This window comes from Myotis yumanensis, unplaced genomic scaffold (assembly GCF_028538775.1).
Source record: "Myotis yumanensis isolate MYYU_CA2020_CCGP unplaced genomic scaffold, mMyoYum1.0.hap1 SCAF_4, whole genome shotgun sequence".
Taxonomy (NCBI): Eukaryota; Metazoa; Chordata; class Mammalia; order Chiroptera; family Vespertilionidae; genus Myotis; species Myotis yumanensis.
Window position 1 is genome coordinate 45,006,528 of NW_027223755.1, and position 27,499 is coordinate 45,034,026.

Genomic DNA, 27,499 nt, shown 5'->3' on the forward strand with positions numbered 1-27,499 from the left:
GTGAAATAGCCAACATTTGAACTCACTTGTGACTGATAACAAAGCCTGTCCTACATAATTATGCACTGTTATTTAGGCTCTTTTACTATCAAATAATAACTGGATTTTATTGTTAAACAAATCTTAACTCTTTTATGGGGGTGAACTGGCCAGATTTAATGTAAAGAATATTGAAGTAAAAAAACGATTTTGTCGCCCTAGCTGGTTTGGCTCAGTGGATAGAGTGTCGGCCTGTGGATTGTAGGGTCCCAGGTTTGATTCCAGTCAAGGGCATATGCCCAGGTTGTGGGCTCGATCCCCAGTAGGGGCATGCAGGAGGCAGCCTATCAATGATTCTCTCTCATCATTGATGTTTCTATCTGTCTATCTATCTATCTATCTATCTATCTATCTATCTATCAATCATCTATCTATCTATATATACATATATTTTAAAGAACTAAAAAACAAAGATATTGTCATTTAGTATCTGGAAAATAAAAAGTTACTGAGACATCATTTAAAAACTTAATTAGATGTACAGAAAAGGCCAATCTGTAAAGAACCCTTCATAGTTTAATAAGTTTGTTGTCAATATAAATTCTACTTAGTTCTTAAACTTTGACTTGGATAACCACGTGTTCCTATGTCTGTCTGTACAGTAAGCAAATGGAAGTACCCAGGTGTTTCTGATTTTCTTTGGAAGTGAATCCAGAGAGAGAAGAGCCTCCTCTACTTTTTCTCATCCTCAGATTCTGAGGAGATTACTATCCTATATAATAAAAGCGTAGTATGCAAATTGTTCCTTCGACCTGGAGTTCGTCCAGGAGTTTGACCAGGGGGCAGGGCCAGCCAGGGAAAGGGAGGGAGGCCCCGGCCGGCAGCCGCTAGGGACCCTATCAGTGCGCGTACCAGTGCACGAATTTCATGCACTCAGCCTCTAGTAGTTAATAATTGATATCCCTTTTGAAGCATCAATTTGGTATACTGTAATGTAGTTTATCTTTTGCTTACTGACTGACTTTTTAGGGAGAACTCATCCTTTCCCAGGAAAGGACAGCTGTCTCTTGCATTTGTGTATTATCCAGAAACCTTTACTTCCGAGAACTTCTGTTAAATTGTGATATATGTCACAATTGTTGACAGCACTATGGAAACCTAGGTTTCAGCTGTAGTTACCAATATCTTAGTTCTCTGATCAAGGCATTTTTTGCTAACTTCTCTGCATCTAATTTTTCTCATCTATAAAATTTAAGGAGAAAATTAAATAACCACAAATTCAATCAGTTTTCTGATGCATTTAAAGTCTACTGTTTGTTCTTTAATGAGGTCAGGGAAAGTGTGCCAGGAGGTAACTCTAATGCTATTTGGTAGAAGGGTGTTCATAAGTTTTCTTCTATCTATTGCCATCAGAATAATTCTGAAAGGAACTATACCAGTGGTTCACTGATTAAATCATAGCTTAATTTTCCTCCATCTGATTTTTGGGCAGCCCTATGGTATTTGATAATTCTGCCTATTGAACGTGTAACTAGAAGTGCAGTCAAGAAGAAACTTACAATGGTTATAAAATTGATCATCCTGGGCAATAACATTTCTCCTGTCTCCAGGAAAATGTTTGATTCACCTTATTTGTATTGCTAAGGGGGCACTATATTAATGGAAATTATATAGTTTTAAAAATATTTAAATTTAAGCCTCTTTAAATATAATTTTTGTATTATATATTAATTATCATTTGATATTATTATTATACTAGAGGCCCACTGCACGAAATTCGTGCAAGTGGCTCAGCCCTGGCAGCCCTTGGCCCTGGCGACCTGGCTGCCTCCTGGCCCCACCCACTGGTCGTTCCCAAAGGTCATTCTACCATCCGGTCTAATTAGCATATTAGCTCTTTATTATATAGGATATAATCCTATATAATAATAGACAAACATGGTAATTGACCGTACCTTCGCTACACCTCCCATTGGCAAATCAGCGAGATATGCAAATTAACCCAACCAAGATGACGGCTGGCAGCCACACAGCTGAAGCGAGCAGGAGGCTTGCTTGCTCCAGTGATGGAGGAAGCCAAGGTTCCCCACCTGTCACGGCCTGGCTCTGAGCTCAGAAAGCAACAAAGTTTCAATTATAGAAGCTAAGCAAACCCCAGATACCTGCTTTCAGCAGGCCGTGGCTACAGAGCTGAAGCCGGCTCTTAGCTCCAGTGATGGCAACAAAGTTTCAATTATAGAAGCTAAACAAACCTCAGATACCTGCTTTCAGCAGGCTGTGGCCACAGAGCTGGAGCGAGCAGGAGCCCGGCTCTCAGCTCTAGTGACGGCAACAAAGTTTCAATTATAGAAGGTAAATAAATCCCAGAATAAAAAAGAAAAAAAGGAGAGGCTGGGAGCTTCAGTCGCCGGCCAGCCTGAAAACGGCCCTCAGCCCCTCACCCAGACTGGCCAGGCACCCCAGTGGGGACCCCCACCCTAAAGGGGGTGTGACCAGCTGCAAACAGCCATCAGCCCCTCACCCAGGCTGGCCAGGCACCCAAGCGGGACCCCCACCCTGGTCCAGGACACCCTTCAGGGCAAACCAGCCAGCCCCCACTCATGCACCAGGCCTCAATCCTATATAGTAAAAGGGTAATATGCAAACTGACCCTAACAGCAGAAGGACTGGGCATGACTGGTCACTATGACACACACTGACCACCAGGGGGCAGATGCTCAATGCAGGAGCTGCCCTCTGGTGGTCAGTGAGCTCCCACATTGGGGAGCTCTGCTCAGCCACAAGCCAGGCTGATGGCTGCCAGTACAGCGGTGGTGGTGGGAGCCTCTCCTGCCTCCTCAGCAGCACTAACGATGTCAGACTGCAGCTTAGGTCTGCTCCCCGCTGGCAAGTGGACATCCCCCGAGGGCTGCCGGGCTGCCAGAGGGATGTCTGATTGCCAGCTTAGGCCCAATCCCCCGGGGAGCAGGCCTAAGCCAGCAGGTGGTCATCCCCCGAGGGGTCCCAGACTGCGAGAGGGCACAGGCCAGGCTGAGGGACCCCCCCCCCCCCAAGTGCACAAATTTCTGTGCACCGGGCCTCTAGTGTAATATAATACCTGTCATACTCAATAAAAATTAGCTGAATATAGCATTTTTATTATTACTATTAGTGGTGGTGATGGTAAGAGTACTACTGTTAAATGCAAATAAATATTACTCTTTTACTTAAATTTTCAGAAATATTTTAAAATATGCTAATAGTATTCATTCTAGTAATTCACATATTTTAAAAATATTCCTGGAATTTAATCTTAGTAAAATTTGATAAGAGATTTATAAAGAAATATAGTGGTGGCTTTCAGTAAATAAGATCTTGTTTGATGAACAAGGGCTTTTTGATTTGGGGATGGGATTTACCAGGCTTCAGAGAAATGTGAGTTGGTAGGCTAAACAATGAGCCTTCGTACCCCCAGCCACTTTCAAAATTGGACAAAGCTGCTGTGCTCTAGTAATTCTTTTCATGCTTATTTGGGTCAATAGATGTTACCAAATGCTCACAAAGCTCTTTCTTTAGTAAAGTGTAATTTTCAGCTTTATTTTAAATAACAAAAATAAACATTAAAGAATGAGGTAGAAAAATGTAATAATAAATACTATTAGACACACAGTGTTCGTCTATGTGTATACATGATGAATAAGAGAGAATTATATTTGCAAAGTGGTTTTGATGAAGTTGAAATTTTATTTTTCCATGAATCAATTTAGTTTTGTCAATGAAAAAAGCTTAGGTCATACCTTTTAGTTATATGGTTCTCAGATTCATAAGTAATAAAAAAATTAAACCATTTTATCAGGATTGTAAAAGTTTTCAAGATACAGACTTTTTAAAATGTAAGGAATTAGGCAAAATAGGGTTAACTTTTTCCTTAAGAAATGGTTAGTTGCTAGGAGACGACAAATAGATGTAGATGTCAAAGCTCATAAGTAGACTGATATCTCTTTAGAAAAGATGTTTAATTCCTGCTCACACTAGACTATGTCATTAATAATTCATGGCCTAATGATTCTATTTGCATGAATTTTAAATTTTGTTGGGAAGAATACAAATGATTGGATTGTGGAAGAGAATCATGTGTTAAAAAGCATCAAATTAATTTATTTACTCCAGTATTTGTTAAATGCCTGTTAGGTGTTGGGCCTGATATCTGGTTCTAGGGATCACATATTAAATAGCTTTTTCTTTTAGGAATTCATCCTGTATTTGAGGAAAGAAATAGCTAAACATTTAATTTCAGTGCAAAGTAGCAAGTATATGAAATGGAAGTTACTCAATATATGTTCAGTGAATGAACAATGAATGAATGAAATGTAAAATGCTATGTAAGTGAGATGAAGGTAAAAACTGAAGGAATGACTGAATCCATCTGAGACTTTTACACAGAGTTGGTGATGTTTGAACTGTAAATTAAAGAGTCAGTAGAAGAGCTACAGAGTGAGCAGGCCAAGAAGGAAGCACAGAGCATTCCAGGTAGAGAGGATAACATGTGCAAAGGCATGAAGGTATTTTTTAAAAAAGAGTAAAAAAATAGGAAGGGAGGCAGCATGGTGAGAAATGAGCTGGATAGGGGGTGATACAATTGCTTTAGGAAGATAAAGGTCATTAGAGTGTGGAGGATGGACCAGAAAGAGGAACCCAAAAGGCAGCAATGAATTAAAAGAATATTGAATTAAAACAAGAGAAAATAGTGTCTTCTGAGATGGAGAGGGGAGAAACTGAGAGCTATTTAGATCTAGAGTTAACAGAACTTGATTAAGAACTAGAACTAGAGTTAACAGAACTTGATGATTTATCCCACATGAATGGGGGCATTCTGACTTTTTAGGTACCTATCTTAAACTAGTAGATAGATGGTAAGACTAGTAATCAAACTAATGATTTAAAATTTTTCACATATGAATTTGTACTTTGGGGACCTCAGATTTTTAAAAAATCCCATAAACAGTTGGAATTCTATCCAGAGCTAAGAAAGCACACTAGGGTAGATTCTGTCACAGTTAACAGCAGCATAAGTTGGCAAGGTCACCAAGGAGAGCCAGTACTGTGAGATACTGAGAGTCCTTATACATGTCCCTAAGGGCCCTGTCAGAAAAACAAAGATTATTTTTGAGGGGTTTCTAAGGTAACTCAAAATAGGTAATACAGGTGTGTGAACAGCAGTATGTATATTTAATTGGTATCTAGTGACTGTCCGACAGGACTTTCAAAAAGTGATTTATGTTAAAAAAATTCAACAATACAAAGTAAATAAAGAAAATAAAATTTTGAGTCGTTAGATTTTTAAATTAATGCATTTGTTAAATAATTGCACTCATATTATTTATTTTAAAATCCAAGAAGTACAACATAAGTTTACATGAATCTGTTTCTTTTGTAATGAATATAGTATATTGAAATAATTCTGTTAAATAGAATAATAACCAGTCCCAGTTCATGGATCTTTATTTTTTTCATCTCAGAAGAAGCCTTTCTTTTTCAAAAATGCTTTATTATTCTACAGTAAGGTTTTCACATTTTTTACTGAGCTTTACAGTAATATATTTCACATTTCAATGAGCATACACATTTGCATGTGTGTGTAAAACTGGCATACATTTTATGAAATACTACCTACCCTAGTTTATATCTCATGAATATTCTCTAAGACTTTTATTTTTTTAAATCTGGTTACCATCTACTTAATTTATTTTATAACTGAGTAATGGGTCACGCCTGCAGTTTGAAAAACTCTGCCCCAGACATTATTTGATACCCCTAATGTTTCAGTGTTTTGCCTTATTGATGCTTATTTTCTCACCTTCACTAACTCTCTTCTATGAAATTGTAAACAGGTCTGATTCTCATTTATCTTAAAAAATAAAAAACTCTATCTTGCTTGCTCCACTCATTCTTAAAATTATTATTGAATCTAACCTTAATTTTCCTCCAAATTTCTAATATGTATATAATCAACGCTTGCTACTTCAATCTTCCCATTACATTGGTCCTTTTTGCTACACTTACTCCCTTAGCAATCCATCCAAAATCAGTTTCCTTGATAATAGCAAGTACTTATATAACAGTTAATGTGCCAGACTAAGTGCTTTATAAATATTAACATATTTAAATCACAGCAAATAGGCACTGTTACTGTCCACAGTGAGATATATAGCTTGCCCAAGGATACACAGCAGGGAAACTGATATTGAAACCTAGGTATCATATATGGCTCCCTCTTAAACTGATTTCTGTAACAACAGATTGCTATTTGTATTTTTAACCAAGACACATACACACCTACCTCTATATCTCTACTGATATATTGTTTCCATTTAAAATCAAACATCATTTTTAAAGACTGAGCTGTAATAATGTAGTAGTAGTCTAACAGTAGCAATGGTTGGTAAGTGTTCTGACTACATGCTTGTCTTACCTCAAGGGGAGAGAATGATGTTTTGATGGATGTGGTGTCATTAAAATAGTTTCACAAACGTAAGGAGATTGAGTGAGTGCTCCAGCAAAAATGAAAATATAGGAATGTATTGGTTTCCTAAGGCCACCATAGCAAAATGCCACAGCTGGGTGACCTAACAGAAATTTATTTTCTCACATTTCTGGTGGCTGGAATTCTAAAATCAAGGTGTTGGCAGATTTAGTTTTCCTGAGGCCGTTCTCTTGACTTGCTGTTGTCTGCCTTCTTGCTGTGCCCTCACATGGCCTTTTCTCTGTGTGTGCCCATCCCTGGTGTCTCTCCGTTTATAAGGATGCCACTCATTAGATTAGGGCCCACTCATATAGCCCTAATCTTAATTCCCTATTAAGATCCATTTAATCTTAATTCCCTATTTAAAGATCCTATCTCTAAAAACCCAGTCACATTCTGAGGAATAGTGGATGTTAGGACTTTAAGGTGAATTTTAGGGGACACAATTCAGTCCATAACAAGGATGAAAAAAGGCAATCTATTGCACATAGATACCTTGAAAAGGATTGCAGATTAATTTAATGAAAATGAGATCTAGCAAAGAGATATCAGCAGATAGAGTATTGATCCTGAATACTGTTGTCAGCAGGATAAAGGAGGCAATAGATTAAGAAACTGGAAGCACATTTAAATGATGTAGAGAAAGGAAGGTCAAGACAGATTTGTTGACCTAACCAGCCTTCCTAGATACAAGCAGAAAATTGCCGTTCAGGGGTTTGCAAAGCTTATATCCTTGCTATGTGCCGATCACTGACGAAGTCTAAATTAATGGAGAGTGGAACAAACAACAGTGGGATGTGGCAGATGAGGGCAAGCTCTTAGAGCATATCTTTTTGAGATAATGTGTAAAGTTAAAATGTTTTTGGATTTGAAGTATGTAACTAATTTAAATACATTTTTTCTTTTTTAAATTTTATTTATTGATTGGTTTTAGAAAGAGAGAAGGAGAGAGGGAGGGGAGGAGAGGGAGGGAGAGAGACACACACACACACACACACACAGAGAGAGAGAGAGAGAGAGAGAGAGAGAGAGAGAGAAAGAGAGAGAGAAAGAGAAGCATTGATTTGTAGTTCCACTTATTTTTGCATTCATTGGTTGCTTGGTTGCTTCTTGTATGTTTCCTGACCAGGGATGGAACCCACAACCTTGGTGTATGGGGAAAACACTCTAACCAACTAAGCTACTTAGCCAGGGCCAAGATATTATTTTTCATAATTTCCACTATTTTACAATGGTGAATGTAGTAGAAAAATGAATATAACTCTTCACATCATGCATTTGTAGTATTAGCGGTTTCTTCCTTATTATAGACCAATTTCCTATCTTACATGTTGAGTAATTTTTGTTATACTGTACACTGGGCATTAAGAGTTCTATATTGTCAAGAGTCTGTTATCTTCCTTTGAAGAGTGTTGAATTTAACAGTTAAACAGTTAATTTACTGGCAAATAAGCTCAGTCTTTTTTCTTGTTTTTCATGCTTAATTATGGTGGGTCCAGACCTTTTAGGGGTGTCACCGAACTCAGCATTTTCAACTTTGGACGGGTGGCATTTTACTCTACCAGACAGAAGTTCTACATCTCCATGTGTATGTAACACCAGGACTTTCTATTCGGCTCATCAGTAGCTGTTTTCTGCTGGGCCTTACATCCTGCCCTGTGCATGTACAGTTTATTATTCATCCAGTAACTCAAAGTGACTCCTGTGGGGGGCTCAGTTTTTGTGCACTGTTTTCGGCATTCTGCCCTGCAAATTCCAGCTATTTCAATAGCTCCAAACTCTAATTTCTGCCCCTCCAATGGAGCGCAGTCATTGTGCTCTGCTGGGTTCCGTCTACCTCCTTGTGCTGAGGTCCAGGAAGTGCCATCAGTCAGGAGGACAGAGTGATCCTGGGCTCACCTCTGGTATTATCCTTATTTCAGGAAGCAGAGCCCTGCACCAGCTGTTGTTCAGTGTTCAAAACCAATCATTTCTTCTTGAGAAATTTAAACCATCTTAAACATGAGGTTTGATGAAATTAAATTCAGCTTTATAGAGGTTGTTTTTTGCTGAGGCTAGTTTTCTATATCCCTATTAATATATCCCTACTACTGTTTTGAAAAAATCAAACATGGCTATATATTAGCAACATAGTAAAGATAAATCACACCAGCTTGAAACATTAATGTAAACCACTTAATAAAAACCCCATCCCGAGAAGGAACAGCATGTTAAAATCACATGAGTTGAGAAAAGTGTTCTGAGAATGGTTCTGTCAACAGAAGTTTGTTTTCTTAGCTTTTTTTTTTTTTTTCTTTCTTAGCTTTTGATGTCTTCGGGTAACAAAGTCAACATTCTTCTGTATTTAATGAAAATAGGTTTGGAAATAGCAACAGGTGTTTTGGTAATAAAAAACTTTCATGGCTTAAATCATTAGGACACCTTGTTTTCTTTATTATAATTACTGAAACAAGAGCTTTTGAAATTAATCTGTTTCTGTATAGACTTGAAGAAGGGAGTCTAGGAAGTATCCTTATTCAATTTTGGATTTGTCATGTTTAGTGTAACAACTTAGAGTTAGTAGATTTTAAAATAATTTTTTAAAATATAAACAAAATCAGAAATGTTTAGCTACTAGAAGCCTAGGAATATAATCTTTATTGTCATCATAGAAATAACACATTAATAAATAGAAAATAAATGAGAAGTTAAATTACTTTTTGAATAACTTTTTAAATATATTTTTCATTGATTTCAGAGAGAAAGGGAGAGGGAGAGAGAGATAGAAATATCAATGATGAGAGAGAATCATCTATTGGCTGCCTCCACATGCCCACCACTGGGGACTGAGCCTGCAACCCTGGCATATGCCCTGCCCAGGAATTGAACCGTGACCTCCTGTTTCATAGGTCCATGCTCAACCACTGAGCCAGGCCAGTTGGGCTTGAATAATTTTATAACATGTTTCATGGGTGTTAAAATGTACTAATTTATTTAAATTTTCAGGGAGAAAGGACAAGACTTGATCATTTGCAGTTTTAGAAAAATTCTCTCAGGAATTTTGTTGGAAATGAATGAATTGGAGTTGTTTTGGCAATTTTTTAAGCTCTAACAGTAGTCTAGGCAAGATCTTATGAAAGTACAGGGTGCAGAGAGTTATCAGACAGATCTCAGAACTTTTTACAAGGTGCTGATTGGATGTGAGTGGAGAGTTTTGGAAGGCATCAAAAATAATTTCAAATTTGGTTCTTGGCAAGTTAGGGGGACAGTGGCATTATGCAGGGTTTGTACTTAGCCACATTGCTCAGATGGCATGCTGAAAGGGAAAGTTAGCACATTGCTAGCAACAATTGCTAACAGTGATGATGAAGCATGGTAAACAAACTTTACACATATAAGGTCTAATGTAGAGAATATACATTAATAATAAGCTGTAATTAATTTCCCAAATGTTATTCTCTTTGTCAAATGAATGCTTAAAATAATTTTGCTCTTGTTTGTCTAATTTTGAGTATCATGACAAAATAGTATACAAAATATTTGTTTTAAAAATAAAAACTTTACAAGGTTTTTATTGAAAATAAGAAATCAATAAATAAAATGAAACAGTGTAATATAAATAAAAGCCTACAGATGTTTGGAAATGAAATTTCGAAAGAAAAACTTTCTCATTTGGGCAAAACATTTAACACAATAGTCACTTAAAAGTGCTTCAAACCGGTCTGAAAGTGCATTTCGTTTTTCTTACCGAATTCGGATAATATGATCCTTTTTGCAAAGCATAATAACTTAAAGTATAGCGTTGGCATTTTTATAACAGGTGTCACTATTTGGTATAACTTTTCTAACTTAATTTTATAGACTAAAGAAAAAACTTTCACAGAAGTATTACATGATTTACTCACAGTCATCAGACAGTGATAACAGAGTCAGATGTAGGATATTTCTGTAATATTAGTTCACTTAAACATTATCTTAGGTTTTTTACCATTTGGCAAGGGATTTTTCTTAATCCTTCTTAGTGAAAGCATTGCCTTCATGACATTTGGTTTGAGAGCTAGTTGAGACAATGTGTCTAGCACTGCAGACCAGGAAATCTCCTTTCAGAAAATCATTCCACACTTTTCAAGCAAAGCCTCTGAAATTTAGCCTCATATTTAGCTCTTCATAGAACCACTACAAACTGGCTTAATTATATCATAAAGGCATTAACCTTATTGTAAAGAAGTATAAAGAAGCTAAATAGAGGACTTTTTCTTAGTGTATTGAAATTATCATTCTAAGCAAAATAAACCAGTCAGAGGAAAACAGGTACCATATAATTTCACTTATATGTGGAATCTAATGAACAAAATAAACTAACAAAGTTAGACAGACTCATGGATACAGAGAACAGACTGATGGCTGTCCGAGGGGAGGGGGGTTGGGGGCTGGGTATGAAGGGTGAAGGGATTAAGCAAAGAAAGTAAAAGAAAGACTCATGGACACAGAGAACAGTAAGGTGATTGCCAGAAAGAAGAAGGGTGGGAGAGATAGAAGAAGGGAAAGGGGGAATAAATGGTGATGGAAGGAGACTTGACTTGGGGTGGTAAACACACAGTATAATATACAGTTGATGTGTTATGGAATCATATACCTGAAACCTGCATAATTTTATGAACCAATGTCACCCCAATAAATTCAATTAAAAAAATAGTCCAAACTTTTCTAAAAAGATTAAGCAAATGCTGGAAAAATAAAGTTAAAAGTCTGGCATGTCAAATAAACTGTCAAATTCTCTTTCTATTATTTTTCATAGAGAGGATTTGTGCCCAAGATTAGTGATTCTTTTTTTTTTTTTTAAATCTTTATTGTTCAGATTATTACATTTGTTCCTCTTTTTTCCCTCCATAACTCCCCTCCTTCCAGCTCCCACCCCACCCTCCACCCTCACTCCCCAGCCACTGAGTTCATCCATAGGTGCATGATTTTTGTCCAGTCACTTCCCGCATCTCCCACACCCCTTTTCCCCCAAGAATAGTCAGTCCATTCCCTTTCTATGTCCCTGATTCATTATAGTCACCAGTTCATTCTGTACATCAGGTTATTTATTCACTTGATTCTTAGATTCATTTGTTGATAGATGCATATTTGTTGTTCATAATTTGTATCTTTACCTTTTTCTTCTTCTTCCTCTTCTTAAAGGATACCTTTCAGCATTTCATATAATACTGGTTTGGCGGTGATGAACTCCTTTAGCTTTTCCTTATCTGTGAAGCTCTTTATCTGACCTTCAGTTCTGAATGATAGCTTTGCTGGATAAAGTAATCTTGGTTGTAGGTTCTTGGTATTCAGCACTTTGAATATTTCTTGCCATTCCCTTCTGGCCTGCAAAGTTTCTGTTGAGAAATCAGCTGACAGTCGTATGGGTATTCCCTTGTAGGTAATTGAGCCTCTTTCTCTTGCTGCTTTTAAGATTTTCTCTTTGTCTTTTGCTCTTGGCATTTTAATGATGATGTGTCTTGGTGTGGTCCTCTTTGGATTCCTTTTGTTTGGGGTTCTCTGCGCTTCTTGGACCTGTAAGTCCATTTCTTTCTCCAGGTGGGGGAAGTTTTCTGCCATTATTTCTTGAAATAGGTTTTCAATATCTTGCTGTCTCTCATCTTCTGGCACTCCAATGACTCTGATATTAGTCCGCTTAAAGCTGTCCCAGAGGCTCCTTACACTATCTTCGTATTTTCGGATTCTTTTTTCATTTTGCTTTTCCAATTGGGTGTTTTTTGTCGAATCTTTGGTTTGATTCTTGTGCTCCTCTGGTCTGCTATTGGGTATAATATTCTTTATTTCAGTCCGTGTATGCTTACTTTCTAATTTCTTTATCGTAGCATCGAGGGTCTCATTAGTTTTCGTGAGGCTCTGCACAAATTTATGGCAAGCCCTCAAAATTGCAATTCTTAGCTCCATATCCTCCATTTCTGTCATGTTTTTTTGTCTCCGCATCTTTTATGCTTTCTTGGTGCACCCCCTTGTGGTCTCTGTGCGCAGTCTTGTTCTAGCCAAGCCTTAATTGTTGTAGTTAACACTAGAGGGATTTCTAGTGATTCTTACCTATCCAATTCATCATATAATTACACACTTCACTTTTGCCACTTCCATCCTTTTCTGATTTGACTTGCTAAACTAGTGACCTTGTCCTAGTTGCAACCAGTTAACCTAGAGTCACTGCAGATAAAATGCTTATAGTGCATTATTTTAAAAAATAAACTGAGCTCTGGTGGGGTGGCTCACTTAGTTGGAGTGTCACCCTCTACACCAAAAAGGTTGCGGGTTCGATTTCTGGTCAGGGCATGTACCCAGGTTGTTGCTGGATCCTGGTTGGGGAGCAAAGAGGAGGCAATCAATCAATGTTTCTCTCTTACATTGATGGTTTTTTCTCTCCCTTCATCTCTCTCTCTGTAAAAATCAATAAGAAACATATCCTCGGGGGAGGATTTAAATAAATAAATAAATAAATCCTTATATCATTTCTTTAAAAAGTTTTTATATTTTATTTATTTTTGTCCAGTGTTTACATTTATACTAGTTCAATGAAATCCTTAGCTCTGTAAAAGGCCTAGGTTTTAATAAAAGTCTACCCAAATAAAAAAGAATGAAAGTTTCAGAAACCTTCAAATCTCTATGAAGAAAACACTAAAAAAAAAGTCTTAAGTTGACAGAAGACCATACCTGTAACTCAGGTAGAACAATAAAAGCTTTATGTTGGCTCCAAACATTTATGACGTAGGTCACAAGCAGAGGCCCTTTTATAAAGCTGGTGAAAGCTGGAAATTGTAGCTTTGTTTTCTGAAAATGTATTAACCATTAAAACTTCTTTATAAGGTTTTTTATTTTTAACTACAAAATTATATAAATTGAAGGCTAATTTTTCTCTTTCATAAACTGCTTTTTCCTACTAATATTTTTCTTTTCATGTTAACTAGACTGGCAACAGCAAGCATAGCTAACCAATAGTGTAGTATTTTAAGAATAATTTTAAGAAGCTATTTATTATTAACTCTATTAGTATTTAAGAATTTATATCAGTCAATCAATTAACATTTATTGCAGAAATAGTGTGTGGCAGAGATTGTGCTAGTCTGTTTTATACTAACAGTGAATAGAGCACAGTTAGTTCCTGCCATCACAGAGCTTATAAATATTACAAATATTATTACAAGTGTGGTAAGTCTACTAAGGATGTTGTAATAAATCAAGTTATAGTTAGTGTTTGATAATGGAAAAAAAAGAAACTTCACAGATTAATTTGGAAAAAATATTGAGATCAGAATGCTTTGTGTACCTTAGAAATTACAAATTAATTCCTTTATAAGTGCTTATGTAAGTTATGGCTTTCTTGTAAACAGTGTGTCCCTCTGCCCTATCCAGTTATGAACTTCTGGAATACATAGTGGTGTCTGCTGGATAGTGCTTGACATATAATACACTCAATAAATATTTGTTGAATAAGTGAAGGAATGATAGAATCCTTAAGTTAACAGTTAATTTGGTATTACATTTTTTAAATTAAAAAATCAGATTACTTTGCAAGTATAGAACAATGCTTAATATATTCAACTTATTATTTTTTAATGCTGTATCTCTGGAGTCTGTACTTTATCTTTAGTGGTCCACCTTGCTTCTGACATTGAGAGGATTGGATTTCCACAGATGACCTCTTAGGTTACCCCAATGTCATGTTGTCATTAAGTCTGACTTCCAGCTGTTCTGGCTAAAAGAGTAGCCTGACTTTTGGAAAAGTGTAGGTACATGGATACACACACACATGCACACACACACACACACACACACACACGCTTTTAAGTGTTCAGTGAGATGTTAATTATTGTTTTATTTTGGTGATTGCTGATTACTAGGTTAGACTATTGACCTTTTTGTAAGGTGGTCATCAGTTATTCAGATTAGATTGTGAAAACTGGGTAGCAATTGATTACAGATTTGAAAAAGACCTATTTGATGAATGGTGAGGCAAAATAAAGTTTGCTTGTTTGGTAAGATTAGAAATTTACTACCATAAGATAGGTCACTTTAAGATACTGCTCATTGAAGTATGGTCTTACCAAGCTTATCTCAGCTCCTTTTTTTGGTTTATCTTCATGCCTGTCAGTAAGACAGACTGCAGAGACACAGGATGTCCAAAGGCTCTGGTTGGGCGTTTTCTCTGGTGAAAGAAAGAATATGTTTTATGAAGTTGCACATTTACTTTGAGTAGTATTTTAAGGTTTGGATTTTTGTTTTTCCCTCATTATTTTATATCTTTTTAAGTAAAACAAAATGACTTAAGTCTTTGAGAAGTGAATAAATGAATAAAACAGCAAAAACAGTCAGAGTGGATTGGCTACTCTATATTTATAACAGATGATAGATCTATGAAAATTGGTTTATTTTGAATTTTTAAAGTCATGCATTTATCTTACTTTTTTATTATTATTTTGCTTGTATATCTCTAAGAAGCTATAGAAGATAACCTAAAAGATTTTCAAATGCATCTAAGTGAATTTCAATTTAATTTTTTGTAAGGATACACATATATTGTTAATAATACTTTAATGCTGATAACAAATATTTTTGATATTATGATTTATAAAACAGTTTATCTCATTTAATCATGTCAGAAATCATGGTTAACATATAATTTTTTTGGTATTTTCTTTTCTTTTTTTTGAATTTATTGAGGTGACACTGAGCAACAAAATTATACAGGTTTCAGGTGCACAGTTCCACAACACATCATCTCTATACTGTATCGTGTGTTCAACACCCCAAGTCAAGTCTCTTTCTATCACTATTTACTGCCTCCCCTACCCCTTCCCATAATCACCACACTATTGTCCATGTCTAAGTGTTTTTTCTCTTTTGCTCAATTCCTCCACCACCCAGCCCATCCCCCAACTGTCAGCCTGCTCTCTGTCTGTGACTCTATCTCTATTTTGTTTTTTAGTTCATTTGGTTCATTAGAGTCCACATATAAGTGAAATCATATATTTTTCAGTGAGGAACTTAAAGAAATTCTGTAATATGCCAAAGGTAAGTGGCAGAATTAGAGACCCAGATCTAGTCCTGATTTGGTTTTTTTCATGCACTTCATCTGGAGGTCCATAGGAATTACATTTTGATTTAAAAATAGACACACATTTGAAAATAAGAGTTCAAGTGTCCATTTTCTCATGTATAACACCATGGAGTAATGCTAGGAATATATCAAAGTATAAAGCATGCCCTCTAGCTGTAGGGTGTTTATAATCTAATTGGAGAAACAGAAGGTATACTTACAAAGAATAGCTATACGAGATAAAATGAGTGGTTCAACTATAAGCCACACAGAGAAAGGAGACATTGCTGTGGGTTAGAACTACTCGAGATGACTGAAATGACTGAACTGGGCTGTGCTGGAAGGGAACACTCAGTGATCCTATAGAGGAGTAGAGGACATTCAAGACAGAGAAAGTAAGGAACAAAAAGGAAGATGTGGAAACCTGGGGCCCTTGCAATAATTTGCGTACTGTGGTTAGAAGATTTGTGGGAAGTATGGCTAGAGAGGTAGGTGACCATCACATTGTAGAGGGATTTGAATGCAGGGCTAGGATCTTAGGGCTTTATTTTATAGGCATTGGAAGCACTGAAAGTTTTTTGTTTGCATATGGCCTATTGCAAACAGCATACATTTATTTTTTTCATGGACAAAGGACCTAAAGATCAGGGCCTCTTTTATTCAATAATTTAACCAAAGAGCTAAGTAGCCATTGCCATGAATAACATGCCTCAGGACATTAACTTTTTGTTTTGTTCAGGGGCTGGAGAGAGGTGTGTGTGTGTTTGGGCGGGAGAGATGGAATGAAGTGTGGCAATCTCTCTTAGAGTTTTACAGAATTGGTGTGTCAAGCTATATGTCATATGAAGAGGGGGGAAATCCATAGAGAGGAGATAATAAGGAGACCCTGATAAAACAAATTATAAACCTGGAAAATGTATTAAAAAATACTGAGATTTAAGGGCTTAATGGTCAGAGACTTAAGTTTACCAGGTAGTTTAACTCATGGTAGTTATACAGGTCGCCAGCAGTTTAGCTGACAGTCATTTCCTTTGGACACTGAGAGTACCCGGGGAGCCAGCCCTCCTCCGTCCATCCTGCCTGAACTGCTGCTGCCAAGCTCCTGCAGTTCTTCTGTCAGATGGGAAGAAGTGTGGCTTTCTGTGGAGCCACCTCTCACAATAGCAAGGCTTCTGTAAAGACCCCCATTTTCTAGGTTCAGTGAACCTAATGAGAACTTGAAATTCATCCCACAGCTCTGCCAATGAGTGTTTCTGCTGTAGTAAGTTAATTGGCAATCATTTTTTTCTTTTGTTTTCCTTTTTTCAAAAATTCCTGGAAATGGTGCAAGACACATTGTCATGACAGAGACTGGTGAATACTAAAGACAGAATTCTGGAGGTGGAATCTCAGAAAAAGTTTCCCAGTCAACAGCAAACGTATACACTTCTGCCTAGATTTGAAAACTTCCAATTTATGTAAGGTTGTGAAATAATAATAGACATTTTGACCTCTTATAGATGTGGATCAGATCCCTTCTGTTGTATATAAAACAGCTTTGCTTGTTTGGAAACTCAGAGTCATTGTTGAAGGGATCCAATGTCAGAATAGACATAAAGCATCATCATTGAGACCAAATGTAAAAAGAGGACTAAACATTAGCACAGGTAGAGGACAGAGGTAGGATGGGTTCAAATTTGAAGACTGTTTGCAATGAGCAATTTAATACTTAGGTACCAGGTATTGGAATAGTGCCTCTTTTTCCTGGTTTCTGGCATTGAAGGGGGTGGAGAGGAAAATATAGGATGGAACATTTTCCCTTTTATTAAAGATGATATAAATGTTATGAAATCTTTATTTTAAATTAATATGTAAATTAAGATATCTTACAGCTTGCTTGTACATGTATATAATAAACTAAACAGAAAACTGCTTCCCATGGTGCAAACACAAACCAAAAAGGACATATTCAGTTTCAAAAGTAATTGGCTTGTGTGCTAGCCCCTTTCGCTCGTGACAGCGGCTACAAGACTCGAAAGGGAAACTTTGTCAGGAGAATGGGAAAAAATGGTGCTATTGAACTGACTTGAAACACTTGGTTACACACAACTTGTGATTCTTTGTGGCAAATAATGGTGGACACCAAGAAATGTGAAGGGTGGGATAATGAATTATCAGGTTGTTCTCCCATCATACAGACAATTACCAACTAAATACTTACTAGCAAGTAAGCACAAAATAATTCACCACCCTGCCCTAAAGCTTAAAGAAATTTTAAGTGTCCCAGTCACTCCCTCCTATAAAATGTTTATTCTGAAGGCAGGATAATGAATTATCAGGCAGTTTTCCCTGGCTTCAGGCAACGGCAATTGTCCAGAGTTCATAACTAGACACCGAACCACTTTAAGATTTAGCACAGGGCATCACCTCTAAGAGTAAGCAGACCTCACAGGGAGCTTAGACCCTGTTCGTGAAATGGTGGAGATGATCTCTGAAATATTTTAGCCAGTCTGTATATCTAGAATGCCTTTAATTTCACTCATAAGCAGTGTTCATCATGCTTGTTTTCCTGCCCTGTGTTCACCAGGCGGCTCACACATTTCTGTCACTCAGTATACTGATTAGCAAATCATCAGGTGTTGATTGAGATGCAGAGCACAGAGAGCCTCTAGTAGCCTCTTTAAGAGATGGGAATTGTTATCCAAATACCAACAACTGCTTCTGGTCTGTGTATTTTTGAGTATCAGATGCTGGCCACACCTGGGTTATAGCTCACTTTGCCTAACAAACGCATGTAAATATTGTATTTTAAAGTAAATTGTAGATGTTACAACAAATAATATAACCATATCACGTATAACACATCCTTTTGGATGCCAATGTGTAAGCCATTGTTTAGAGTTTTTGAAATGAGTGGCAGAAGTTTTGGGTGACTTTATTTTTTTTTTTAATTACCATACATTTTAATTTAAACTGAATAGTCTTTCCTCCTTGATGTCCAACATGCCATCAAATGCAGTCTTGCTCCACTTTTCAAGTCTATCTATAATTGAAACTTCCTCTAACTCAGACAGTGTTGCTGGTTTTGTTCATAGACAAGCCTGTACTCTGTTGATTGCTTATGTGACTGAGTAAACAATCCTAGGTGAGAGCGGACTGGGTAAGAAATCAGTAAACTGCAGTTTTCTTCCTTAGTCACATCCTAGCTTAATAAAAGTAAGGAAATCATTCAGTTTTAATGTGTTCAGAGGAATACCCTTCTTAAATTTATCCTTCTTTACTCCAAAAATATTTTTCAGGGATAATAAAAGTAATGCGCAAGAAATATAGTGGAACTTATGTGTCCTGATAACTTAAACAGCTTTGGAAACTAAAATATGCTTTGATGGGCATTCAATTAATATTTGATCAAAGACTAATTTACCCACTAGGGAGAAAAACTTTTAAGTTGTCATATGATAAATTATAAAAACAAAGGCTGTATGATTTGGGCAAGTTACTTAACTAACTTGGTTTCCTAATAAGTGAAGGTAGTAAGTACTTCACAAAGTTAAATATTAATAAGATAACAGATATAAAACCTACAGCAAAGTAACCAGCATGTGTTTTCAAAAATGGTATCTATTTTAAGAAAAAAATTTTTAAAAAGAAGAGTTTCAAGAGATTGGTCAACTGTGTCCAAGTTATCTCAAGTCACTCAGAGAAGCATGACTGCACAGCGAGAACTCAGAATACAGTGTTTTCTTCTGGAATGTGATAAACTTCTGCCTTAAAATCCACTCCTTCTGCAGTACTATATACCATAAGTAATATAATTCATGGGGGAAATTTTAAGATTTTGGCAGGCCACACAAAATCTATTGTTTTAGGTTGTTGTTAGTTCTCTAGTTACAATCCTAATAAAAATATTAACTTCATTAATCATTTAGCAACATTTGCACCCAGCATCACAGTCAGCTAACCCCTTCCATCACACTTTCTCTTAAATGGAGATGAGAGTTATTGATGCATTTGATTCCAGTAGTTCCATCAAAATTAAGTATCTGACTCAAGATACAGGGAGAAAAGTCTTCACAGCTTGTTCAGCTGTAATTGCAGCTTAGCATAGAGCTAAACTTATGAAAAGTGTAGGATTCTTAGCTTCACTAGGCCTGCCCCTATTTGTGCTAAAGCAATGGACTTGCACAAGATTTTTAGCCACTTTTCTTCAGTTTCTTAAACCTCTATACATTGCTAAGTCTTTCTCTAATTGGGATGAAAGCTTGTCCCTGATCACTATAAACAATTAACATGCTAGAAAAAAAGCATATGAACTGGCAGGACATCCAAAGTTCAAATTATATTGATATTATTTACCAATAGCAAGGAGCTCTTTTTTAATAGAATTATGTATTAGAACAGAATATGCTCTATATTAGATAAAAGAATTCTAAACTCCCCTTAGGTTCTTTATAACGAAGTTGTTTATAAGAGAATAAGGGAATATGAATCCAGCATGTTTCTATTGTTGCTTCTGTTTCATGTGTATCAAACACTTTTAGAGGCAATTTAATGGTTTGGCTACATTAGAGACATCTATTAGTATTTTTTTTTTTTTTTTACATTTCTCTTGTGCTCACTGCTCACAGTTAGTGGAAAAATCTGTGTAACTATCCCTGGATCACTATTAGAATTTCCCATTCCTGCTAGTGAGTGCTGTTTAGTGTCAATTTGATTTATATTATTCCTGTGGCATTATTTTTCTATCCAGATACCTTTTAGAGGTGCCTTTGGGGTGCTTCTATCTAGTCCCAGCACTGAGTAACCAAACTGCCTATAATGTATTGGAAAGATTGTTGCCCAAGATAGGCAAAGACCATTTTGCCCCAATTATGCCATGTATACAATATACCTTATATTTTATATTAGTATTAAAGTATAACACACTGTGTAACTGGTTCACTTCAAATCTGTATAGTTTGTTAAAAATAGTTTTGCTATACTTTGTGTCACTTTATATCTGTGCTAAAGCAGCAAGTTGATTCTTTACTTACAGATTATATGCAGAATTTTGTTGGATCACATTTTTTATGTCATTTTATTTTAGCTACTTTAAGAAGAGACGATTCCATTCTTTCAAGTCCTGATGTCACTGATATTGCACCAAGTAGAAAGAGGAGGCAGCGGATGGGAAAAAATCTCGGTACAGAACCTAAAATGGCTTCTCAGGAACATCAGCCTGAAGAAAAGGAAAAGTAAGTCATATTATTCTTTGCAAAATAGTGAGATGACATTGAAAAATCTAATATCTAGTCTAAAATTGTATTTTAATTTCTGAATTTAAGGCTATTTTTAATGAACAAAAAGTATGGTTTTGGAAATTGTAAAATGTTTAAGTCCATATATTTTCCCTGGTATTCAGTTAATTCCTATTAATATTTAAGTCAGGAGTGTCAAAAATATTAGCAAAAAGTTTTTCTTAGGGTTTTTATATATTAATTAGAAATGGCATATAAGATACTAAAAATAATAGAATCCAGTTTGCATTTAATAAAGTATTTCAATCTAATTTACTGCTTTAAAGAGACCCACACAGCATTCAAAGTAACCACTTGATTTGGTTATGCTTATAATTTTTTTTATGTGAAATGTCTTTCTAGTCATCTATTTATTTCTTTTAAATTTAGACACATTTTTTATTTGTATAGTTCATTCTTTAGTTTTGACTACCCTCCCTTTAATCTGCATCCTAATTTAGTTGTAATGAATTGAGAAGTTGAATTAATAAATATTTTATTGCAGCAAAACAGTCAGCATCTATAAGGAATTTTATCAGTTGAATAAAAAACAAAGGTGCAGTCTAGGAGGTCGTACTTTGATTCCTGGTTAGGGCACAGGCCCGGGTTGCGGGCTTGGTCCCCAGTGTGGGGCGTGTAGGAGGCAGCTGATCGGTGATTGTCTCTCATCATTGAGGTTTTTTTCTCTCTCTCCCCTCTCCCTTCCTCCCTAAAATAAGTGAAAATATATTTTATAAACGAAACAAAACAAAAAACAAAGATGTATATTTTATGTATGCCTAAAAATTTAATTCTTTTTCTTTAAACTTTTCATTAATTTGGCAAATGGTTATTGAACAATAGTTATATGACATGATATTACACACCAGTGGTTTTCAAAGTGTGCAATGATGAGGACCCGGAGCATTCCCAAGGCATTTGTGGTGATCCACACGGTGTCTCTTCTTGAGTTCTATACCTGTGTGAGGCCAGATTTTCTTCATGTATTTCAACTGAAATAACATGTCCCTGTGATTGAATGCAGAAGCCAATGAGAATTCCATAGTTTTTAATCAAGTCACCCATCAAACAGATTTGTAAAAGTGTTAAAACGTTGACCACACAGGATTTTTTTCCTTTGGGAAATACAATGATTTTTTAATAAAGACTATATTGTGTTATCATATTCTGGATTTATTTTTATTTTTAAATGAATTAATAAAGATTTCAAATTTTTCTCAGTGTTAATTTTGGATAGTCTATATAAACAAAAATTCTTGGAGTCCTCAAAACCTTTTAAAAGTGTAACGGAGTCCTGAGAGTAAAAAGTTTTAGAATTCTGTATAGATCATGAGGATGCCAAATAAGCACATGAAGTCCATGCCTTAGGAAACTGACAGCCTGACCAAAAGGAGTTCTTTAGTTTCTTGCATAGAAATAAGAATTTTACAGTGAATAGTGGAATTATTTTGTTTGTCTGTTTATCATTGGGGTCTTATTCTCTCTACAATTGGCCTGATATACTAGTACTTGAAAATGCCATATGCATACTATGGTGGGTCCCTTATGTCTTCAGACAATATATGTAAAAAACCAGTGTGCACTACTCTTACTGGTTGTTTATTATGTAAATTTATTAATTAACTCCATAGAGTTCATAGTATTATATTATCTCTTAAGTAATAAATCAAAAATATTTCCAATTTGAAAACAGAGTAAGCAAACTAGTCCTATAGGTTAATATGGGGGAAAAATTATACTTTGAAATATTCAGACTGTACTTATTCAGTCAAGTGGTAAGCAAATAAGTAATGAATATCAGTTATGTGCCAGGTATAATATTGGATGCTGATGGTTCAGGAGAGTAGGAAATAGACATAATCCTGTCCTCATGGAACTTTTAGTCTAATTGTTTTGTCTGATAAAGATTTCAGAATCTTGAGAAAGAATGAAGTATATTGTTTTTATGTTGGAGAGCTGTATCTTAAGTCTTTCTGTTCAATGTGTGAACTAAATATAAGGTTGTGAGGTTACTACATTTTCTGAAAACATATATTGCTTAAACAGATTTTTTATATGCATGGTGCAATGATGGGAGAATGAAAGACTAAATGTTTCATTTAGGCTTTTTGCTAAAGGCAGTGTGTTTCTTTTCCATGTTTAGATGATCATGTCAATACTTTGTGTACTTTACTTATAAGGTTGATGTAAACTATATTAGCTTTTTTAATTGCCTGCTAGTTATATCATTGTGTTCCTTCAGGCTCAAGCACTGATGATGAACCTTTATCTTATGTTGTTAAATTTAAATACTACCTATTTCTACCTTCCTAAACACCTTTTCACTCTGATAATTTCTCATCAACAATATGTCTATCAGTTAGATTATTGTGCTTTAGCTATAGCCTCCTAGATGTGGGTAGGTTGCTACTTAGGCGTGAAAAGATACTGGCCCCTAACTCTATTATACTTTGATCAATTTACCACTTTCAAAACATAAACACAAATTAGCAAAAAACCACATGTTTGTTAGTAATTAGCAATCAAAATTCATGAAGATTGCACAGAAAGTTTTGTGTTTATAGTTCATATTACCATGGCTTATTTACCATTATATCCCATTTAATTTACCTGGAAAGCCTGACTTCATTACTTGTTTTTAATTGTAGGCATATACTGGATGTGAAACATTTTTGTCAGACTCTCACAATCTTATTTCCTTTGTATCCTCTTCCTCTCAATAGAGGTTGCATGCATCCTAAGACTCCCCACATGATTTTACAGTGACTAAGGATATGCACAGTAGATACTGCTGTTTGTTGAGAACAAAAAAAAAAAAATCTGACTATGGCTTTCCCTTGTTCATTTATTCATTCATTCATTTATCATTCATTACAGAATGCTTGCATGCTGAGCACTTGGGGAGCATTGATGAGTAAACTATCACAGTCCCAGATCTCATAAAGCTTAGTCCGTCTGAGTGAAGGCAAGCACTAGTTATATCATTACAAAGATATATATTTGAAACATTTTGAAGGATTTTTGAATTTAGAGGAAACATAGGGAAGGGGATATAGCTTGAGGAAGGAGTTTAGTCCAGTTTAGAGAGCAGAGTGTTTAAGTAGAGGAAAGGCCTGTGAGTGTGCCCTCAGGTGAAATATGTGAGTGATGGGAGTGAAGGGAGCCAGAAGGAAGGAAGGAAGGAAGGAAGGAAGGAAGGAAGGAAGGAAGGAAGGAAGGAAGGAAAAAAGGAAGGAAGGAAGGAAGGAAGGAAGGAAGGAAGGAAGGAAGGAAAGAAGTGAAATGAGGATGAGGGCCGCTCAGAGGCCAGAACAAGGTGGTAGTGTGGCCTTGGTTAAAAATTCAGCCTTTCTTTGTATGTAGTGTTAATGTAAGAGACAAACCTGTGAAGAATTTTTGTGAGTTTATTTGAGCCAAACTGTTGACAATTGCCGGGAAGCAAAATCTCAATGGATTGAGATAATGCTATGGAGAATGGCAGCTTTGCACCTTATTTTATACATTACAATCAAAAGAGAGGATGCAAGTGGGTTACATTGAGGATACAAGTGGGTTACATTAAATTCACTGGTGATAAATTAGGGAGGTGGGAGAAAGCAAAGTGGGGAAACTTCTGGGATTGGATGAAAAGTAAAATGATAGATACATACATCTTTTACATAGGTGGGTACAGGATAGTTAACAGTCAACAATTAACATGATAAAACAGTGAGAGGATGTATGGTTTCAGCCCTGGTGCACTGGTGGGGTCTAGAAAAGGGGGAATTACCCTGACCTTCCAAAGGAATGTTATCCTAGATACAAAAGACAACAGACAGATAAAGATTGACCTTTGTCAGGGAAGATACCGGCCTAGGACATGATTACCAACCATGAACTGCTTGTAGTTTAAAGTTTTAATTTCAGACCATTCTTTGTGGTTACTTTAGATCTCTGAGTTTGCAAGGCCGACATGCAGGCCTTCCCTGAGCTAGGCATGTTAGCATGTGGCTCCTTTTCATCCACAACATGATAGCATTTCTGTTTTTCACATCACAAAGGTCTTTTCTCCTGTTTTTTCTACCTTTTGATGTAGTTATTTAAATCTTCTTAAGAGTTTTAAAAATATCAGATTGACTAGAAAACTCTAATACTTTGGTCATCTTCTTTGATATTATAATTTAAAATTATCTGAAACTAATGTACTTAGTTTCTTTTTCTCTGCTTTCAAACTGGTTCATGTTGTACAGTTTTGGATTCCTAATAATAAAAACTTCCATCCTTTTGAAACACAGGAAACTAGAAAATTGAAAACATACTGAAACTTATGTTGAGTGCTCACAGGGATAATAGCTGAAATTGGCTTGTGTTAGCAGTACTGAGGTGCAGAATTGTACTCCCATTTTACCTTTTTACTGGTAAATGTAAATGCATTTTTCAGGAATATTTTTAGAACTTTGTTGATTTCCCACTTCTAGTAAGATTCTGAAATCCTTAAATCTGGCATACATTGATAAATACTCATTAAAAAATTTAGGGTGACTAATTCACACAATATGATTATGCTTGGACAATATGCATCCTGTTCTGTCAGCTAGCATCAACACTAAGAGTTATTATCCAACATAACCATATGCTGTGCATTCCTTGCTATTTTCTGTCTTACATCACTTGAAATTGTGTTTTGCACAATTGTTCAGTATGACTTTTTAATTCCATTTGTTAAACAAAATAAACCAGCTGACAAAGACTACAGAAATAGTGATATTACTTTCATATTTATGTAATAAAATCCTGAGTATAAGCAAGAACATTGTGAAATTACTCTCTATTAATATACAAGGGCAAAATATGTGTCTAAATGAAATAGCACTACATTCCGGCTCTATTAGGCACCAGCTTAAATTTTTAATGAGGTCATGCTTTATCATACAACATAATAATCAAGGAAGAATTTTACATTTAAATATTTTTCAAATTTAAGAGCTCTTATTTCTTCCAACATCCTAAAAAGAGTGCACACATTAAAAGCCTATTAATAGCATTCTGTTGATAGGACATGAGTTCAGTTGTAGCCAGTTAGACTAGTTGGATCACTTTACAAATTGATTAATTAGTCCATTCATTATTTACTTATTTAGTTAAATTAAGTCAATGTCCCAGTCTCATTGAAATTAGCAACCAGTTAATAAAATTGACCGCCTGACAAAATGCTCAGCTAAAATGATTTAATTAAAACTTTATTGCTTGTTACATCTTCAACTGTTTCAGCCCATTTCAACCTGCTTGGAAATTCTGCTTTACCTTCTTCTGACTAGCTGTTTTGTTTCTTGGTTCTATAGGTTCTCTTTCTTGAAAGGAAACTAGTTTGTTTGTTTTTTTTAAATATATTTTATTGATTTTTTACAGAGAGGAAGGGAGAGAGACAGAGTCAGAAACATCGATGAGAGAGAAACATCGATCAGCTGCCTCCTGCACATCTCCCACCGGGGATGTGCCCGCAACCCAGGTACATGCCCTTGACCGGAATCGAACCCAGGACCCTTCAGTCCGCAGGCCGACGCTCCATCCACTGAGCCAAAGCGGTTTCGGCGGAAACTAGTTTTAAGAGATATTGAAATTAGCATCTGAACAAGGGTCTATAAATGAAAACTTTGTCTCAGAATCAGGGCTTCAGTCCCCAGGAGGGGTGGCCACAAATAAAGCCAAACCCAAGTCGCAACCAAATAAGGATTATATTGTAAACTAAGACAGGGAGTCAAACAGGGATATAACATATAGGATTAGTTACCAGAACTGCACTATAAAGTTCTTAGTGCAGATGTTCCTCCTTAAATTATCCTTAACTAGGAAAAGCATTAGTCTGGAGAATGAGCTCAATATATAGGTAGGAACAAAATTCCTCCTGCTCTGAGATTTGGATAAGTGGAGGGAAGAAAGTCAAGATGTTTATTTAAGTTAGATGGTAATGAGTCCAGAATTTATTTTTTATGATACTATTCAAAGACTGATTTCTGTAGAACTAGATAAAAGAGGTCTTAACAGGGACCCTATACTCAACAGCTCCCACACTTCCATGTGCTCCAACCCCTCAAACTTGGATATTTACAAATTGAAGGCTCTGAGAAACTCCATAGTAAATAACTTATTTGACTTTGTTTAATCACTTTTAAAATGTTCTTCAGCATAGCACCTTCATGCACTCTCCCTATCTCCTTTCAAAAGAGGCTTAGTAACATTCCTGGGGTAACATTCTGCAGGGTCCTAGTTTGGGATATGATCTCTCAGAATTCTTAAATATCAATGATTTTAAAAATATAAGAACCTCTCTACCATAATTATAGAGTGTTAGGCATTAAATATATCTCAAGAAAAAAATTGGCATGTATATAAGATAATTTTATATCGTCTGTTTCTTCAGGCTAACAAGTAAAAATATATAGGTTCACATATCTATGCGAGGCCCACATGTATATTTAGTCTTCTATGTGATGGGTGTCTTCTGAAACAGAGTCTAATACACAACCTTAAAATATTATGAAATTAAAACTTTTCACAAATGTTGCTCTTTGAACTATAGTGAAGAAGTTTTAACTGTGTGTTCTGAATCTTTAAATGGTGCCATTCAGTAATTGTATAGCTACATTTTAGGTGAGTGGTAGGTGGTAAAAGAGCACACATACACACACACTTCTTAGATTAAGTTTATGGTTTAAT

General features: G+C 35.9%; 1 protein-coding gene across 4 annotated transcripts in view; it reads left to right on the plus strand.

Annotated features, from left to right (window-relative positions):
• XRCC4 (X-ray repair cross complementing 4) overlaps positions 1 to 27,499 on the plus strand; it is a 193,318-nt gene that overhangs the window by 104,072 nt on the left and 61,747 nt on the right. For all 4 annotated transcript variants that reach the window (XM_070412287.1, XM_070412288.1, XM_070412290.1 and 1 more), the window contains exon 7: positions 20,614 to 20,761. In XM_070412287.1, the coding sequence (XP_070268388.1) occupies positions 20,614 to 20,761 (148 nt within the window). The remainder of the gene's footprint in view (positions 1 to 20,613; positions 20,762 to 27,499) is intronic.